At 42.4% G+C, this 19,851-nt stretch overlaps 2 protein-coding genes and 1 long non-coding RNA gene across 13 annotated transcripts in view; 1 reads left to right on the top strand and 2 right to left on the bottom strand.

The window, feature by feature from the left end:
- drd4-rs (dopamine receptor D4 related sequence) overlaps nt 1-6,291 on the bottom strand; it is a 22,463-nt gene extending 16,172 nt beyond the window's left edge. The window contains exon 1 of the mRNA XM_050036572.1: nt 5,853-6,291. The gene's annotated coding sequence lies outside the window, so the exon portion shown is untranslated. The remainder of the gene's footprint in view (nt 1-5,852) is intronic.
- A 2,482-nt stretch (nt 6,292-8,773) lies between these two features.
- On the bottom strand, nt 8,774-13,248 carry zgc:193726 (uncharacterized protein LOC561161 homolog). Of its 6 annotated transcripts, XM_050036577.1 has the most exons (7): nt 13,059-13,248; nt 12,788-12,829; nt 12,182-12,229; nt 11,771-11,968; nt 11,673-11,696; nt 9,154-9,321; nt 8,774-9,123 (listed from the first exon to the last, which is right to left on the bottom strand). In XM_050036577.1, exons 1-6 carry the CDS (start codon nt 13,178-13,180, stop codon nt 9,186-9,188), a joined length of 570 nt encoding a protein of 189 aa, XP_049892534.1. In that variant the 5' UTR covers nt 13,181-13,248; the 3' UTR covers nt 8,774-9,123; nt 9,154-9,185. The 6 variants fall into 6 exon arrangements, with proteins under 6 accessions (XP_049892534.1, XP_049892533.1, XP_049892535.1 ...); XM_050036576.1 differs by having other exon boundaries at nt 8,774-9,321; XM_050036578.1 differs by having other exon boundaries at nt 8,774-9,321; nt 12,788-12,826.
- Nucleotides 9,295-11,666, top strand: LOC126385069 (uncharacterized). 6 transcript variants are annotated; one of them, XR_007569398.1, is made up of 3 exons: nt 9,295-9,354; nt 9,459-10,948; nt 11,291-11,666. It is a non-coding gene; the product is annotated as an uncharacterized LOC126385069 (long non-coding RNA). The 6 variants fall into 6 exon arrangements; XR_007569403.1 differs by having other exon boundaries at nt 9,328-9,687; nt 9,731-10,948; XR_007569400.1 differs by having other exon boundaries at nt 9,328-9,708; nt 9,791-10,948.
- Nucleotides 13,249-19,851: the final 6,603 nt, after the last annotated feature.

Here is a 19,851-nt window from a genome sequence, read left to right as displayed (position 1 = left end):
AGACGATGGTTCTTCATCAGCAAAGTTTAGAGACGATGGTTCTTCACATGCAAAGTTTAGAGACAATGGTTCTTCATCAGCAGAGTTTAGAGACAATGGTTCTTCATCAGCAGAGTTTAGAGATGATGGTTCTTCAGCAGCAGAGTTTAGAGACGATGGTTCTTCATCAGCAAAGTTTAGAGACGATGGTTCTTCACATGCAAAGTTTAGAGACAATGATTCTTCATCAGCAGAGTTTAGAGACAATGGTTCTTCATCAGCAGAGTTTAGAGACGATGGTTCTTCATCAGCAAAGTTTAGATACGATTGTTCTTCAGCAGCAGAGTTTAGAGACGATTGTTCCCCATAAGCAGAGTTCAGAGACGATGGTTCTTCAGCAGCAGAGTTTAGAGACGATGGTTCTTCATCAGCAGAGTTTAGAGATGATGGTTCTTCAGCAGCAGAGTTTAGAGATGATGGTTCACCATAAGCAGAGTTTAGAGACGATTGTTCTCCATCAGCAGAGTGTAGAGACGATTGTTCTTCAGCAGCAGAGTTTAGAGATGATGGTTCTTCAGCAGCAGAGTTTAGAGACAATGGTTCTTCATCAGCAGAGTTTAGAGATGATGGTTCTTCAGCAGCAGAGTTTAGAGATGATGGTTCCCCATAAGCAGAGTTTAGAGATGATGGTTCTTCATCAGCAGAGTTTAGAGACGATTGTTCTTCATCAGCAGATTTTAGAGACGATGGTTATTCATCAGCAGAGTTTAGAGACGATGGTTCCTCACATGCAAAGTTTAGAGACGATGGTTCTTCATTAGCAAAGTTTAGAGACGATGGTTCTTCACATGCAAAGTTTACAGACGATGGTTCTTCATCAGCAGAGTTTAGAAACGATTGTTCCTCATCAGCAGAGTTTAGAGAAGATTGTTCCTCATCAGCAGAGTTTAAAGACGATGGTTCTTCATCAGCAGAGTTTAGAGACAATGTTTCTTCAGCAGCAAAGTTTAGAGACGATTGTTCCTCATCAGCAGACTTTAGAGACAATGGTTCTTCATCAGCAGAGTTTAGAGACAATGTTTCTTCAGCAGCAAAGTTTAGAGACGATTGTTCCTTATCATCAAAGTTTAGAGACGATTGTTCCTCATCAGCAGAGTTTAGAGACAATGGTTCTTCACCAGCAAAGTTTAGATTCGATTGTTCCCCATCAGCAGAGTTTAGAGACGATTGTTCTTCATCCGCAGAGTTTAGAGATGATTGTTCCTCATCAGCGGCACAGTTTAGAGACGATGGTTCTTCACCAGCAGAGTTTAGAGACGATAGTTCTGCATCAGCAGAGTTTAGAGATGATTGTTCATCATCAGCTAATGTCGGCTCATCTTGTTGGAAACAGAGTTTTCAGAACGATCTGAAGTTTGCTGAGGTTTTTACTTTTCAGACATTTATCTCATTATTAATTATTATGAACATCAGACACTGTAACATCATATATGACTGCTGCTCTGCTGCTCCGTTGCTAGGGACACCATAGCAATGGCCTTAGATTGAGGAGCATCAAAATCAGTTAACGTTAGTCCACACAGCTCTCCCAAGCTGGCCTGGAGAGCAGGCGGATCATGTCGGTCACTGGCCATAAATGTGAGGGCAGCCTCGCAGCTACTGGGCACCCAGCATCTCTGACCAGGAGAAGTGGAGTAAAATCCTCTCCTCCGCTCCCGTTTGTCTGGTGAATGCCTCTCCTCTGTCACTACACTCTGCCAGCAATTTAATAATATTGATGCCAGTTCTAACATTTGAATGTTTAAAGCCCAGCATACACTGTACGATTTTTAAAATCTTGTTAATACCAGCTCACACTGTACGAGTGAATCGTCTGCGGTGTGCGGCCAAAGCTCACGATTTATGTGCTCACACTGTACATTCCGATCATCAAGCAGAGTTTAGAGACAATGGTTCTTCACCAGCAAAGTTTAGAGACGATTGTTCCTCATCAGCAGAGTTTAGAGACGATTGTTCTTCATCAGCAGAGTTTAGAGACGATTGTTCCTCATCAGCGGCACAGTTTAGAGACGATGGTTCTTCACCAGCAGAGTTTAGAGACGATAGTTCTGCATCAGCAGAGTTTAGAGATGATTGTTCATCATCAGCTAATGTCGGCTCATCTTGTTGGAAACAGAGTTTTCAGAACGATCTCAAGTTTGCTGAGGTTTTTACTTTTCAGACATTTATCTCATTATTAATTAATATGAACATCAGACAGTGTAACATCATATATGATGTAGGCACGGACATTACCAGTCTCTGTCAGCTCCGCTAAATTGTGAGCACTTTCATGTAGGAACTATTTCCTGTCTGCGGAACTACAACCACCAATCACTGCGCAGAAGGAAGCCTGCAACTACTCGTGGATGACAGGATCATATAGCGTGAGACGTAAACATTAACGGTGTCCTCCTCGGCTGATGTTAGCGAGCTCAGTGACATCGACCGATGGAGCTTCTCAGAGTCGAGGACGGATCCTGTAGACAGAGGACACTAGGACCCAGTCAGAGACATCACCTGGACTGTGAAGAGGATTATGGAGCTCAGGTGTGTCGGCCTCAGTCCTGATCCATGATCACTATCGTGCACACGCTGCTGAGGTAAGTTTTAGAGAGAATGATTTTATCATTGATGTCGTGGTGATGATGAGGTTTTTATTTAGATGTGGAATTTGTTGTGTTTTTATGGTAAAATGATTGATGTGATTTTACCTCTGAGCAGGTTGGTTTGTTATCATGTGGATTTTGTTTTGGGTTAATCGATGATTCGCTTCAACTGCTTTCATTAAGTTTCTGTCAGTGAGTTTAATTCAGGTCTGTCAGGACATCAGAACATCAGGACATCAGAACGTCAGGACATCAGGACATCAGAACGTCAGAACGTCAGGACGTCAGGACATCAGGACGTCAGGACATCAGGACATCAGGACGTCAGAACATCAGAAGTCAGGACGTCAGGACATCAGGACATCAGGACGTCAGAACATCAGAAGGATGTCAGGACATCAGAACGTCAGGACGTCAGAATGTCAGGACGTCAGAGCGTCAGGACGTCAGGACATCAGAACATCAGAACGTCAGGACATCAGAACATCAGGACGTCAGGACGTCAAGATATCAGGTGGATGTCAGGACATCAGAATGTCAGGACATCAGAATGTCAGGATGTCAGGTGGATGTCAGGACATCAGAATGTCAGGACATCAGAACGTCAGGATGTCAGGACATCAGGACATCAGAACATCAGGACGTCAGGACGTCAGGACATCAGGACATTAGGACATCAGGACGTCAGGACATCAGGACATCAGGACATCAGGATGTCAGAACATCAGAAGGATGTCAGGACATCAGAACGTCAGGACGTCAGAATGTCAGGACATCAGAATGTCAGGACATCAGGACATCACAACGTCAGGACGTCAAAACGTCAGGACGTCAGAGCATCAGGACGTCAGGACATCAGAACGTCAGGACATCAGAACGTCAGGACATCAGGACGTCAAGACATCAGGACATCAGAACGTCAGGACGTCAGGACATCAGAACGTCAGGACGTCAGGACGTCAGGACGTCAGGACATCAGAACGGCGCTGCACTGCGGTTGCTTGGGGGGCGGGGTTTGGTGGGGGCCCGTTGGGTTTCCTTGGGGCCCACCTGGCCCACTGTCCATGGGCTTTGGGGGCCTCGCTGCGCCGGGGTCTGGTTGGCACCACCTTCTAGCCCCTCTCATCCATCCCTCCAGCCCTCGGGCCGGGCCTTCCTGCCCCGCCCATCTGGGGTGCGTCTCTGGCTCTCTGGGGGTGCTGGCCATTGCGGCTCTGGGTCCTTGGGCCTGCATGGTGTCCCGTGGCCTTTGCAGCTCCCTGGGCGTGGGGTCTGGGCGCTCCTGCGGCCTTGGGGTGCCTTACCGGCCGCCTGGGCTGGGACATTGACCCTGGACCCTGGTGATGGTTCTCATAAACACATTGGAAGGGTTCAAATACACGCATGCATGTTCGATACTTCAGCTCCGTGACGCATCGCAAAGAACCGATGGGATCACTCAAAAGGGGCTCAGTTGCTTCCCGGTGTCGGGGGGGGGGGTCCTGTGGCCCTGTGGCGGGTGGGCTGGATGGTGCCCTGGGGGCTCTGCGGGTTCCTGCCGGAGGGGCAGTTGCTTCTCAAACCTACCACACTGCTCTGGCAACTCTTCTCCACAATCGGGCTTTCCTCCACCACCAGGACTCTCACATTTCTGGTGTTCAGTATAGACTTCTCTTTTGTTTTTTTTGTTGTTTGTTTTTTTTTCTTAATTATTTTTTAATTATTATTTTTTATTATTTATTTATTTTTATTTATTTTTTTGTTTCGTTTTCTTTTCTTTATTATAAATTTATTTGTTTATTTTTGGTAATCTGTATGGAGCACAACAACCTCAAGGCCACAATAGCTTACACCCTTTTGTGGCACTAAGCTACGAAGACTAATGCAGACAGGTATTAAAAAAAAAGGACATCAGAACGTCAGGACATCTGGACATCAGAACATTAGTACGTCAGGACGTCAGGACGTCAGAACATCAGTACGTCAGAACGTCAGAAGGATGTCAGGACATCAGGACGTCAGAACGTCAGAAGGATGTCAGGACATCAGGACGTCAGAACGTCAGGCCATCACAACGTCAGGATGTCAAAACGCTGTCCTTTCATGTTGGCATGATCAGCAGCTGGTTGGTATTATTGTTTAACAGCACCTGGCAGCATCAGGAGGAAATATGGGGGGACAGCAACAAAAGTTAAAGGGGCGCAGAAGTCTGAGTAGGAGGGTGTTGTACCGACGTAGTGCTTTTATTTTGAAAGAACTGTATGCAAACTGTACATTTCCTGTGAAAACAGAGGTTTATTTTGAAAACAGACAATGCATGTAACAGGCTGAAGTTGACACGGCGTCCCAGAACGTCAACAACCAACACACCCAGGGTACCTTGGACGTCATATGTGGACGTGGACATGTGACGAGTTCACAGTGAGGATGTGAACAACGAGACAGAGGAACAGATGATGTAGACAGGTGAGGCGCGTCAGGTTGAACTGCTCAGTTACAGGTGATCCTGACTAATGTTGGTCACGTGACTGATGACTCAACGTTGACTTTTAGTTTCAGTCGGGACACAAACCGACTGTCTCCTGGTTAAAGTCGTCTGATTGTTGGACACGTCCATGTCCCTCCTGTAAACAGACTCAGCTGGTTTATATATCAAAGGGTTAAAGACATTAAAGGTTCACATGTGACCACTGAGCTGTGAGACCTGAAAGACTCAACAGTCCATCTCAGTCTGAGTCTCTCAGAGAGACATACCCACCTCTTTATATTTATATATGTCCTGTATATGTACAGAACAACATGTGTGGACAGATTTTATATAAATATAAATAAAAATAAAATAAATGATGAGGAGGATGAAACTCAAAATTCTTCAAACTGAGGGACAGATATTTATACAGTTGATATAATTAAACAGTTGATGATGGATGTTTTACCTTTGTGTCTTTAAGAAAAAGAAACATATCGTATTGTAAGAGTGGGAAATATAAATAGTACAAGGGTTTTTTTGGGGGAGTTTTTCCTGATCAGCTGTGAGGGTCCAAAGGACAGAGGGATGTCGTATGCTGTAAAGCCCTGTGAGGCAAATTGTGATTTGTGACATTGGGCTTTATAAATAAAATAAAATCGATTGATTGATTAATAAATATACGTGTGTGTGTGTGTGTGTGTGTGTGTGTGTATTTCTATATAAAAGTTGTTTTTCAGAATAAAAGCATCAGTAAATATAAATAGATTCAGACTCACAGTTTAAAAAAACAAAACGTCTTGTTTTCCTTCAGTTTCTGTTTTTCTGCTTTTCAATCAGATTTTATCCTCAAACGTCCTCCTGCTGCTCCTGGTTCAGCCTCCTCCTCATGTCCTCCTCCTCCTCCTGTTCTTCTTCCTCTGTTTCTCCTCTTCCTCCTTCCTTTAGTCCTCCTCCCGTTCTCCTCAGCTTCTCTTTCACTTCTCCTCCTCTGGTGCTCCTTCACTTGTCGTCCTGTTCTTCCTTAAGTTCTCCTCCTCTTCGTCTTCTCGTCAGCTCTGAACTGACGAAAAACTTTTCTCCTCTGGTCTATAAAAAGATTTATCACCTCCTCCCTCCTCTCCCTCCTCTCCCTCTCTGTGTGTCGGAGCTCTGTGATTGGCTGACAGTCAGTGATGATGTCACAGCCCTCCTCTCTGGTTCCTCCTCACCTCTCTTTGTTCTGCTCCATCTCTTCTTCTGTGGTGTTTCTACCTGCTCAAATTACAGTTATTATGGTGATGATTCACTGTCACACACAGACGAGGAGGACAGGAGCGTCTGTTAGCAGGAGAATATTAGGAGAACTTCAAGAGAACTTCAGGAGAACAAAAACCTATCTATAACCTGATCAATAACCTGATCAGTCAGAGGCTGAGAGCAGCTCCAGGCTCAGTGACAAAGAACAGACACTGACTCTTACAGAGGTACCTGAACACATCACGTCTCCATGGTGACTGAAGTGAACGTGTTGTATAAAAACTGTCACTGATATGTTCACAGTTTATTGATCAGACCTGATCTATAATCAGTCATATTTAAATCATGGCTGGCGACGCTGAGTGGTGACCTTTGACCTGTGGAGAACATTGTGTGTGTGTCTGTGTCCACTCAACATGTTAATGAGCTCATTTACATGTGTGAGAGGAAGCAGCACGTGTTCTTTATTAACGTCTCATACATTATTCATACAGATCTGCAGCCGCAGCGCTCGCAACTCATTTTAATTATAAAACACTCTGTAACTACACCAACTAGTCTCATGTTTTATATATATATATATATATATATATATGTATATTCTCTCTGTGTAGATATACATGTGTTTCTGCTGCTGCGCTCGCAACTCATTTTATTTATGAAACAATAATTCACCCTGTCACCATGCTGACACTCATATCATATATAACATTAGATATAACCTGTATAAACTGTGACAGTATATGAGACATTAAAGCAGCTGATTGTTTTGTTCTTTACGACGTCTTGTCATGTTTCTCTGCTGTGACTGAACAGATCGATGTTGATCTGCTGTTATTGATCGTCTCAGGATAAACTGATCGATTGATAAACACTCAGACGTCTGACCAGGTTTCACTGATGAAGCTGCTGCGTCACATTTATCTCCTCTAATAAATCACCAATCGATTATCGAGCAGGTTAAACGTCTGCAGCTCAGTTGACACACACACACACACACATGTCAGTCTCTTCTTCCTCTGTCTGTGCTGACGGACGTGACATCATGTTTTAATTTGAAATACGTCCCAGAGAAGCTTTGTCATCGTCTTCATCGTGACTCACGTCTGCATCATGTGACTGAACCTTTTCAGCCAATCAGATTCAGTTTCCCTTAGAAGAATCACTTCCTCTTTCAGTTTATTGATAATGATCAATTTTATCTTTGTTACAGGTCGTCAATTAAAAGACTTTTACTTTGAAGAGACACTTCCTGTCAGCTTCAGTCTGTGGAGTTTAACGGACCTCTGAGATCAGCTGATGAAGACTTCCTTCATCTTCATCACACCAATAGTGAGTAAGGCAAACACCAACACACACATATATCTATACATCGTCATTTTCATCTTCATTTTCATCTTCATCTTCACCTTCAACTGTCTGTGGTATAAACATCTCTGTATGAACTGATGACATATCGAATCCTCGAGGACTGTTTTAACGTTCATGACATAGTTTTCAGACGTAAACACGACATTCAGATTCTTCAGTCGGAGAAAAGATTCCAATTCTTCTTCTTTAAAAACACATTGCTCCTTCAGAAATAATCGTCCAATCAACTGATTGTGTTTCCACTCAAACTCAGGGCACACTGGGTTTCAGCTGTGTTGTTTACACCTGTCAGACGATACTCGGGGCACACTGGGTTTCAGCTGTTATGTGCTGAACAGACGATCTGATGGACGCTGATGATTCTACTGAAGGAAACTCAGAATCATCTTAATGACCTCAATCAACAAATCAACAAAACAGCACTCAGATGTCTGACAGTTTTTGTCAGTGATCAGGAACATGAACACAGGAAATATTAGATATAAATAAATAAACATTAAAACATTTTACGCAGCTCCGTCAGTCACAACTCAAACATTTAAAGATCATTTAATAATGATAATAATTAAAAATAAAAGCAGTAAATAATAATTCAGACGTGGATCTTTGTCTCCACCTGCTGGTCCCTTTTTTTTTTCATCTCATGTGGATCATTATTTAGTTTTTACTGAAGATTCAGCTGCAGAAAATACAGAAATATTCAGATTATATATAATGTATTATAATGTAATATGATATAAAATAATATAATATAATATATTATATAATTTAACATAATATTAAATAATATAACATAATAAAGGATAATATAATACAATACAATACAATATAGGATAATATAATGTAATGTAAAATAAAAAATAAAATAGAATTAAGATAAAATAATTTCATATAAAATAATATAATTCCATATAATTCCATATAATTCCATATAATATAATATAATATAATATAATATAATATAATATAATATAATACAATATAATATAATATAATATAATATAAGATAATAAAATATAATTTAATGTAAAATAATATAGGATAATATAGTATAACATGTTTGACATGTGACAGCCCACAGCACAAAGTGTTGACAGTATCACATCAGACTTTATTACACATATTATTATATATTGTATATACGACATTACATCATGTTATTATAATCTTAATTGAATGAACTACAGCTCCCAGAGTGCATTTCACCAACAGACATCCAATCACACAGCTTCAGGAAGTGTCAGACGTATTTTAATTTCAACAGTTTATTTAATGGAGCCCAGAGACTTTCCAGACTGATGATGTCATCGCTCAGGATCTAAGCACCAGTTTGTTTCTGACCAGTCAGCTTTACTGTCTCTGAATACCCATGATCCTCAGCACCTGTCACCATGGAGACCAGTTCATGTGATGATGAAGATGATGATAATGATGATGATGGTGATGGTGATGGTGATGGTGATGATGATGATGATGATGAAGATGATGGCTGCTGCGTCCTGTCACTTCTTCCCGACACCAAAAGGGTCAGTCGTGGCGCCGCCGGCTGTCTCGTCTCCACTCTGCAGGGAGGAGCCGAGGTTCGCTGTCAGACAGGTGGGGAGGACGCACTGTGGACTGTACATCACAGGTGAGACACTGTGGACAGACAGGTAGAGACACAGACCACAGGTGAGACACTGTGGACAGACAGGTAGAGACACAGACCACAGGTGAGACACTGAGGATGGACAGGTAGAGACACAGACCACAGGTGAGACACTGAGGATGGACAGGTGAGACACTGAGGACGGACAGGTAGAGACACAGACAACAGGTGAGACACTGAGGACGGACAGGTAGAGACACAGACCACAGGTGTGACACTGAGGACGGACAGGTAAAGGCACAGAGACCACAGGTGAGACACTGAGGACGGACAGGGAGAGACAGAGACCACGGGTGAGACACTGAGGACAGACAGGTAGAGACACAGACCACAGGTGAGACACTGAGGACGGACAGGTAGAGACACAGAGACCACAGGTGAGACACTGAGGATGGACAGGGAGAGACACAGACCACAGGTGTGACACTGAGGACGGACAGGTAGAGACACAGACCACAGGTGAGACACTGAGGATGGACAGGTAGAGACACAGACCACAGGTGTGACACTGAGGACGGACAGGTAAAGGCACAGAGACCACAGGTGAGACACTGAGGATGGACAGGGAGAGACACAGACCACGGGTGAGACACTGAGGACAGACAGGTAGAGACAGAGACCACTTTGACTCTGCCTACTGCTATTTAAGCAAGTACAGGTGAGTCAGATGTGTACAGGTAAACCAGATCTGTACAGGTGAGTCAGGTGTGTACAGGTGAGTCAGATGTGTACAGATGAGTCAGATGTGTACAGATGAGTCAGATGTGTGCAGGTGAGTCAGGTGTATACAGGTGAGTCAGATGTGTACAGGTGAGTCTGGTGTGTACAGGTGAGTCAGATGTGTACAGGCGAGTCAGGTGTGTACAGATGAGTCAGATGTGTTCAGGTAAGTGAGGTGTACACAGGTGAGTCAGAATTTTACAGGTGAGTCAGGTGTGTACAGATGAATGAGATCTGTACAGGTGAGTCAGATGTTTACAGGTAAGTCAGGTGTACACAGATGAGTAAGATGTGTACAGATGAGTCAGGTGTGTTCAGGTAAGTGAGGTGTACACAGGTGAGTCAGAATTTTACAGGTGAGTCAAATGTGTACAGGTGAGTCAGATGTTTACAGATGAATGAGATCTGTACAGGTGAGTCAGATGTTTACAGATGAATGAGATCTGTACAGGTGAGTCAGATGTTTACAGGTAAGTCAGGTGTACACAGATGAGTAAGATGTGTACAGGTAAGTCAGGTGTGTACAGGTGAGCCAGATGTGTACAGGTGAGTCAGAGGTGTACAGGTGAGTCAAATGTGTACAGGTGAGTCAGAGGTGTATAGGTGAGCCAAATGTGTACAGGTGAACCAGATGTGTACAGGTGAGTCAGATGTGTACAGGTGAGTCAGAGGTGTACAGGTGAGTCAGATGTGTACAGGTGAGTCAAATGTGTACAGGTGAGTCAGAGGTGTACAGGTGAGTCAGAGGTGTAAAGGTGAGTCAGGTGTGCACAGGTGAGTCAGATGTGTACTGGTGAGTAAGAGGTGTACAGGTGAGTCAGAGGTGTAAAGGTGAGTCAGGTGTGCACAGGTGAGTCAGATGTGTACTGGTGAGTAAGAGGTGTACAGGTGAGTCAGGTGTGTACAGGTGAGTCAGGTGTGTACTGGTGAGTCAGATGTGTACTAGTGAGTAAGAGGTGTACAGGTGAGTCAGATGTGCACAGGTGAGTCAAATGTGTCCAGGTGAGTCAGGTGTGTACTGGTGAGTCAGGTGTGTACTGGTGAGTCAGGTGTGCACAGGTGAGTCAGATGTGTACTGGTGAGTAAGAGGTGTACAGGTGAGTCAGAGGTGTAAAGGTGAGTCAGGTGTGCACAGGTGAGTCAGATGTGTACAGGTGAGTCAGAGGTGTACAGGTGAGTCAGATGTGTACAGGTGAGTCAAATGTGTACAGGTGAGTCAGAGGTGTACAGGTGAGTCAGAGGTGTAAAGGTGAGTCAGGTGTGCACAGGTGAGTCAGATGTGTACTGGTGAGTAAGAGGTGTACAGGTGAGTCAAATGTGTCCAGGTGAGTCAGGTGTGTACAGGTGAGTCAGGTGTGTACTGGTGAGTCAGATGTGTACTAGTGAGTAAGAGGTGTACAGGTGAGTCAGATGTGCACAGGTGAGTCAAATGTGTCCAGGTGAGTCAGGTGTGTACTGGTGAGTCAGGTGTGTACTGGTGAGTCAGGTGTGCACAGGTGAGTCAGGTGTGTACTGGTGAGTAAGAGGTGTACAGGTGAGTCAGATGTGTACAGGTGAGTCAAATGTGTCCAGGTGAGTCAGGTGTGCACAGGTGAGTCAGGTGTGTATAGGTGAATCTTACACTTTCTCCATTGGAAGAACAAACCTGAAAAACAAACAGAGTCGAGTTTCAACAGATTTTAAAGGTACAGTAAATAAGTCAGTAATAAATCTACGTACACGAAAGTCGAGACGCCAGTGATGTTCGTTCTGTCTTCCATCGTGTTGTTCATCATATCGTTCATTGTGTCGTTGGTCGTGATGTTCGTTGTGTTGTTCATCAGGTTGTTCATGGCATTATTTGCTGAGACGTTTATAGTATTTTTCAGAGTGCTGTTCATCATGTCGTTGTTGGTTATGATGTTTGTGTTGATGTCTCTGAGGAGGTAAACAAATCAACTTCTATTCATCTCATAGTGAAGTTTTTCCTAAAACAGCTGTTTTTGGTAATCAAGACAATTTTACTGATGAAGGTCAGGGAACATCTGATGTGTTTAATGTGTCGTATTCTCTGTTTGTGTGTGTGTGTGTGTGTGTGTTATTGTTTGTATGTGTGTATTCAGTGTGTAGTTGTGTGTATTAGTATGTGACCTTGTAAAGTGGCTCTCGGTGTTGTTGCCGTGGTGACGAGACTCGAACCTGCAGACAAAACAGAAACAAACATCACAACAAAATTTTATTTATTTCTCAAGTCACATTTTATTTTTAAGTGTGTTTGTGTCAGAGGGTCGTTTACGTCCGTCACAGCTGATCGGCACAAACAAACAAATAAACACAAATTCAAACCTGTTTAATTATAATTTTAATAATGACTTTTTTTAAAAATTATATCTGCATGTCAGATCTGACACAGGAATTATCTGTATTGTTATAATATCATTATCAATTAATTTAATATTCATTTCTTTGTTTATATAAGTTTATAAATCACATCTCATACATTATGTAAAATGTCTTCATGATGAAAAAGAGCTCAGAGATATTTTCCTCCATCAGAACTGATCTGAAAATATAAATATAATTAAAATGTAAATGACGTCTCGTCATGATTTAATAACTCTGATACAATTGCTTTTATTTATTATTATTATTTATTTTATTTTATTATTATAATCATGCCTGAGAGTCTGATCATTACATCATGATTGATTTATTGATCATCTTTAATGATCAGATATCAAATCACTTCAGACTCACCTGCTGGAGTTTGTCTCTCTGTCAGAGTTCATATCATCACTGCTACAGACAGGAGACATCACCATCATCATCATCTTCATAATCATCACCATCATCACCATCATCATCATCATCATCATCGTCATAATCATCACCATCATCATCATCATCATCATCATCATCACCATCACCATCATCATCATCATCATCATCATCACCATCACCATCATCATTAACTTTTCTCCTTTGATCTTCTGATCAGATATCAATGTTTAACGTGTTTAAATCTCACCTGTTGAGTGAAGGAGGAAGAGGACCAGCAGAGACAGATATCATCATCATCATCATCATCATCATCATCATCATCGTCATCATTGTCAGAGACAGAGCGGCAGACTGAACGGACTTCATCATCTGACCACAGACAGACAGACGGACAGAGAGGAGGGCGACTGTATTTATGCTCTGAGTGTGATGGACCTGAGGTCAGTGTGAAACTCTTCATCATCAGCTGAAGGCCTCGTCTTGTCAGGTCTTCATCATCTGAAGGTCTCTGCGTCCAGTCTCAATATTGACTCTGTCCCTTTATCTCCTGTCCTGTCTCCAGGTCCATGAGAACCATGTGACCTCTGGACCGCTCTGTCACCACGGAAACAACTGGAGTTTCAACTCAGATACGATGATGTCATCATGATGTCAGCAAAAGGTGAAACCAGTTGTTTTTTTCTGTTGGTCTTTTCAATCTTATTCTCTCTCCGTGTGGATCGATGATCAACTGAAACTACAACGTTCTTGTTAGATAGAGACAACAGACAGAGTGGAACCTGATGTGAAGTCTGATATAGACCACAGCCTGAGATCTGTGTGCTCAGGTACACTCAGGGTCTGAATGTCTCTGTCAGGAGACAGGCGGCCGAGGATTCTGTTTCTGGACTGACGAGTTCAATAACTCGTACTTTGGGTTGTTACTGCAGCGTCACTGTGATGGAGTCTTATAAACCCAGGAGGGCGGGGCACAAGTAAAAATCAGTCAATCAAAGTGTGCAGAGTGACACACTGAGAGTATAAAGTGTTAATTAAAGAAGAGATGATGTTTGGGTTTTATTCTGACCAGGAGATGGATGCACCAGTTAAAATTACAAATGACCTTCTGATTGCTTCAGACAAAGGACTTGTCTCTGTACTTGTTTTATTAGATCTTAGTGCGGCGTTTGACACTATTGACCATCAAATTCTGCTACAGAATTTTAATTGGCCTAAAAGGTTCTGCACTAAGCTGGTTTAAATCTTATTTATCTGATCGTTTTCAGTTTGTTGACGTTCATAATGAATCATCCTTACGTACCACAGTTTGTTTTGGAGTTCCGCAAGGTTCTGTGCTCGGACCAATCCTATTTACTCTATATATGCTTCGGACCAATCCTATTTACTCTATATATGCTTCCTTTAGGCAACATCATTAGAAATCACTCTGTAAATCTGTAGTCAATTAACTAAACTTCATAATTGCCTTAAAGACATAAAAACCTGGATGAGCACCAATTTCCTGATGTTACATTCAGACAAAACTGAAGTTATTGTTCTTGGCCCCAAACAACTCAGAGACTCTTTATCTGATGACATACAGTAAAAAACTGGAGGCCTGTGTCGCTGCTCTGCACTGATTACAAGCTCCTCTCTAAAGTGTTGGCGTCCAGGCTGAATAACGTGATGGGACAAGTCATTCATTGTGATCAGACCTACTGTGTTCCAGGTAGGTTGATTACTGATAACATTACTTTGATCCGAGATTTGTTGGAGATTTGCATGTTGTTTTGCATCAAAGCTGGTATCATATCAATTGACCAGGAAAAAGCTTTTGATCGTGTCGAGCATGAATATTTATGGCTCACTTTAAATGCTTTTGGTTTTAGTCCTGGTTTTATTGACAAGGTTAAGGTTTTGTATTGTGACATTCAGAGTGTGCTGAAAATTAATGGTGATTTAAGCACTCCTTTCCAGGTCCAAAGAGGAGTTAGACAAGGCTGTGTCCTTTCAGGTATGTTGTATTGTTTAGCAATTGAGCCTTTGTTGCATAAACTTAGATCTGACCTACGGGGTCTGACTATTCCTGGTTGTACTGCACCTTTAAAATTGTCTGCTTATGCAGATGATTTGGTCATTTTGGTGAACAGTCAGCAGGATATTGATATTTTGGTGAGAAATGTTGTCCAGTTTGGTTTAATGTCCTCAGCCAAGGTCAACTGGGATAAAAGTGAAGCTCTCAGTGTTGGAGCTGTATTAGAGAAAAAGCTCAGTTTGCCTGGGGGGGTTGATTTGGAAGGGGGGGGGGGTTGAAATATTTAGGTGTGTTTCTAGGGGATCAGTCTGTTGTCCTTAAAAACTGGGATAATGTTCTCGAAAAGGTCAAGGGTCGATTAGCTAGGTAGAAGTGGACTGTAATGAAAATGTCCTACAGAGGCAGGGTCCTCATCACAAATAATTTAGTTTCATCTATCTTGTGGCACCGCCTGTCAGTTGTTGACACCCCACCAGGCCTGTTGTTTAAGATCCAGGCTCTTCTTGTGGATTTCTTCTGGGACAAACTACATTGGCTACCTCAGAGTGTGCTGTATCTGCGGAGGGATGAAGGAGGACAGGGCCTGATCCATCTGAGCAGCAGGGGGGCTACCTTCCACTTCCAGTTCCTACAAAGGTTCCTATGTGGTCCTACTGATTTAGTGTGGAGGCCTCTGACTTGCGCTATCTTGAGCCAGTGTGGTGGACTGGGACTTGACAGATCTTTGTTTCTCATGGATTTATAGCAGCTTCACATCAAGGAGTTTCCTGAGTACTATCGTGGAGTGTTTAAGGTGTGGAGTCAGTTTAAAAAAGTGAGACTGGGACATCACTGCTCTGCGTTCTGGCTGCTCCAGGAGCCAGTCATCCATGGGATTGGCTCCTGGTTCAGTACAGTCTGTCGGGTGGGGCCGACTCTGCTCAGGCGGTTCTGTGTGTCTATCATAGTGACTCTGGGACATGTAGTTCAGCTTGCAGGAGCAAACATGGATAATGCAGCTCCTCTGGCTTCTTGGTTAGAGGTGAGGTCAATGCGGACTATCACTCTGTTGCTAAATAAATGGAGAGATACTCTTTCAGATAGCGAGAAGAATTTGTTAAAGCAGTATTGTGATGTAATGTTTTCCCAGATTTTAGGGACTGTACAGGTCTTTTTTTTGAATAGTGGGAATTCCTCTGGTGTGTCTTTTCAGGATGCAAATGGAAAGTTTTGCACAGGGACAAATTAAATGGTAAATCTGACACTCCATGGAGAGCTCACTTAGGTCTGAGTGACGATGTTGGACCTGAGTGGAGGGCGCTCTATAAACCACCATTGATTAAAAGGGCTGCTGATCTGCAGTGGAGGGTTTTACATGGTATTATAGCGGTTAATGCTTTTGTATCAGTTATTAATTTGGATGTTACCCATGTTTGCCCGTTTTGCAGAATTCGTGAAACTGTTTTTCATTGTTTCATGGAGTGTTGTCGAATGCTGCCACTGTTTAGCATGCTTGGAAATGTGTTTGGATTATTTGGGGAAACTTTCACTAAACGCATGTTCACTCTGGGCTACAGGTACTCTAAGAAGACCAAAGACAAATGCCAGCTTTTTAACTTCATTCTGGGAAGGGCAAAGATGGCTGTGTATCTGAGCAGAAGAAACCGACTGGAGAATGTTGTGGATGATAATGCTGTTTTAGTGTTTGTAAAAATGTTAAAAACTCGGTTAAAGATTGATTTTAACTACTACAAAATGATGAAGGATTTGGAAACATTTCACAGGGTGTGGTGTTACAGTGATGCCCTTTGCAGTATTGTAGACGATGAGCTAATTTTTGGGATTGTGTTGAGATGAATTGGATTCTCTGAATCTTTGTTTTACTGAACGTGTCCTGTTTAATAATTTGATTTTTTAATAAAGTATTGTTAAAAATCAAATCTCTAAAAGGGTTAAAGGGTTTTTTTGGGGAGTTTTTCCTGATCAGCTGTGAGGGTCATAAGGACAGAGGGATGTCGTATGCTGTAAAGCCCTGTGAGGCAAACTGTGATTTGTGATACTGGGCTTTATAAATAAAATTGATTGATTGATTGACCAGGTGTTTTAAATTGTAGCCCTGTCGTTTTTTAACATTTAATCTGTTTGTATTTTAATATTTAGTAATAAAGTGTTTTTAGATTATCCATGTGTGTCTCTGCATCAGCTGCTGTCGCCGTGGCAATGTTTACATTGTTTGGTTTGGTGCTCCGCCCCGACACGTAAGCCGGTAACAGGTAGAAAGATGCAGGTGTTGCCGTTGGAGTAGACAAGTTTTCTTTCTTTAATGTTTGTTTGTTTGGGTTTGCTTGTTTATCTGCTTCCTCATGACACTAATCACCACTGGCTCAGGTTGAACCCAGTCACACGGTCAGGATAGCTTCAGGTGTGGTTCATGTGTTTGCAGTGAAGATCATCACTTGTGAAAACTTTGGAATGGAGTCAGCACCTCTCGTGTGAGATGTGTTGACTGCAGTGAACACTGCTGTGACACTGGAACTGAAACCTGCCCTGTGAGAGACACCTGGGGGGGAGGGGCCAATAATCCTTTTTGTTTGTTTGTTTTCTTTTTTGTTTTTTTGTAAAAACACTGTTGATTTTTTTTATACACTTTGATATTTGTTTGTTTTGTTTGTTTTCTTTTTGTTTTTTTAAACACTGTTGATTCTTTAAGCTCCGTGACGTCATCAGGAAGCACTACAATGAGCTGATGACCCAGATGTTGTTCTTCTTCGGCCAATGGCCAGGAATTCAAGCAATTCATTAAGGAAATGGCTGTAAGACCGGATATAGTGTGTGTTCAAGAAACCTGGTTAAAATCAAACTTAGACTTTGTGGTACATGGGTATACAGTGATAAGGAGAGACAGAAATCGGGGGGGAGGTGGAGGGTGTGTTACATTCATCAAGCAAGATATTCCATATAGGGTACTAGAAAAGGGGGATGATCAAGAATACATTGTGGTGGAAGTGTGGGAAAGAGGGGAGAAGGTGGTTATAATTAACTATTATAACCCATGTAAAAGGTTGGAGTTGGATCGACTACTGGGGATACCAGGACAAGACAGACAAAAGATAATATGGTGTGCAGATTTTAATGCCCACAGTACAGTGTGTGGGGGGGCTCACAAACAGACTCAAATGGGAAAGTAGTTGAAGAATTGATGGATGAAAGGAATATGGTATGTATGAATGATGGGAGAGGAACCAGGGTGAACATAACTGCAGGTACTGAGTCAGCATTAGACATTACTTTAGTGTCTAGCTCCATTGCTGGAGTTAGTAACTGGGAGGTCTGGACAGATTCAACTGTAGGTAGTGATCACTACCCAGTGTCATGTTTGGTAGGAGAGAGAGTGGATGCAAATGCTAATGCACAAATCTCAAAGTGGGTTTTTGCAAAGGCAAAATGGGATTCGTTCCAGGAGTTAAGTGAGGAAACAATGAATGGAATTGACATTTCTGGAGATATAGAGGAAATAAATAATCAGGTAACCTCAGGAATTATTAGAGCAGCAGAGGGAGCTATTCCCAGGAGTAAAAATAGGATGAATAGGAAGCTGGTACCATGGTGGACAGAGGAATGTCGTCAGGCTGTTAGAAATAGAAACAGAGCATTTAAACAACTTAAAAGAACTCATAACATGCAACATTTAATCCAGTATAAGAAGGCACAGGCAGTAGTGAGAAGAACAGTACGCCAGGCTAAGAGGGCAAGTTGGAAAAAGTTTTGTGATAAAATAGGAAGAACAACACCTGTGGGAGAGGTATGGGGAATGATAAAGAAGATGGGGGGAGACAGAAGGGTATGGGATTATCCAGTCATGACGTCTGGGGAGGAAACAGCAGTCTCCAACAGAGATAAGGCAGAAATCATGGCAAAGGCATTTGCAAAGATACATAGTACAGATAACCTGTCAGAAGAGGGGAGGAGGAGAAGTGAGAGAACAATGATTCAGTATCCAGGTGTGTTAGACAGGAGGGAAGAAACAGGTGAAGCAATTGATGAACCATTTACATTGGCAGAATTGACGAGGGCCATAAATAAATCAAAACCAACATCTCCTGGGAAAGATATGATATGTTATGTGATGCTAAAACACATAGGGGAAGGAGCATTATTAAAATTGCTGCAACTTCATAACAATGTATGGAAAGAGGGAAGGTTACCAAGTGCATGGAAAGAGGCAGTAGTGATTCCTATAAGAAAACCTGGTAAGGATCCTTCACAACCCACTAGCTATAGACCAATAGCGCTAACATCAAATCTGTGCAAAATAATGGAAAGGATGATAACAGAGAGGTTATAGTATGATCTTGAGAAGAGAGAACTGCTGGCAAGTTTTCAAAGTGGTTTTAGAAAAGGAAGAAATACAATGGATGCAGTGATTAGGTTAGAAACTGAGATAAGAAAGGCACAGGCAAATAAAGAGTCAGTAGTTGCAGTGTTCTTTGACATCGAAAAAGCCTACGGGTTAGGGTTAGGGTAGAGTGGGGTTGGGACTGGGGGTGTCGGTTCTCAGTGGAGAAAACCCAGACAGTTTTTTTCAGCAGGAAAAAAATAGAGGAAGGAATGAAACTAAGGATGTATGTGAATGACTTAGAAAGAGTTGGAACATTTAAATTTTTGGGAGTAGTATTTGACTCACGGTTAACATGGGCAGGTCATATTGGCAGAATAGAAGAAAAATGTAAAAAAAGTGATAAATGTATTGAGATGTCTGACAGGTAGGGAATGGGGAGCTAGTTGCTCAGCACTAAAAAGAATATATGTGGCTCTGATAAGATCGGTGTTTGAATATGGCAGTATTGCTTATGGATCAGCTGCCAGGTCTCATCTTAAGAAGTTGGATGTGGTTCAGGCACAGGCATTGAGAGTGTGCAGTGAGGCTTTTAAAACAACGCCAGTACCTGCTCTACAGGTAGAGATGGGAGAGATGCCACTGGGGCTGAGAAGGAAGCAGCTGATGGTGAATTACTGGGCACATTTGCAGGGACACAGTGATTCTCAC

Source organism: Epinephelus moara, chromosome 23, assembly GCF_006386435.1.
Source record: "Epinephelus moara isolate mb chromosome 23, YSFRI_EMoa_1.0, whole genome shotgun sequence".
Lineage (NCBI taxonomy): Eukaryota > Metazoa > Chordata > Actinopteri > Perciformes > Serranidae > Epinephelus > Epinephelus moara.
This window is presented reverse-complemented; position numbering and strand designations above follow the sequence as displayed.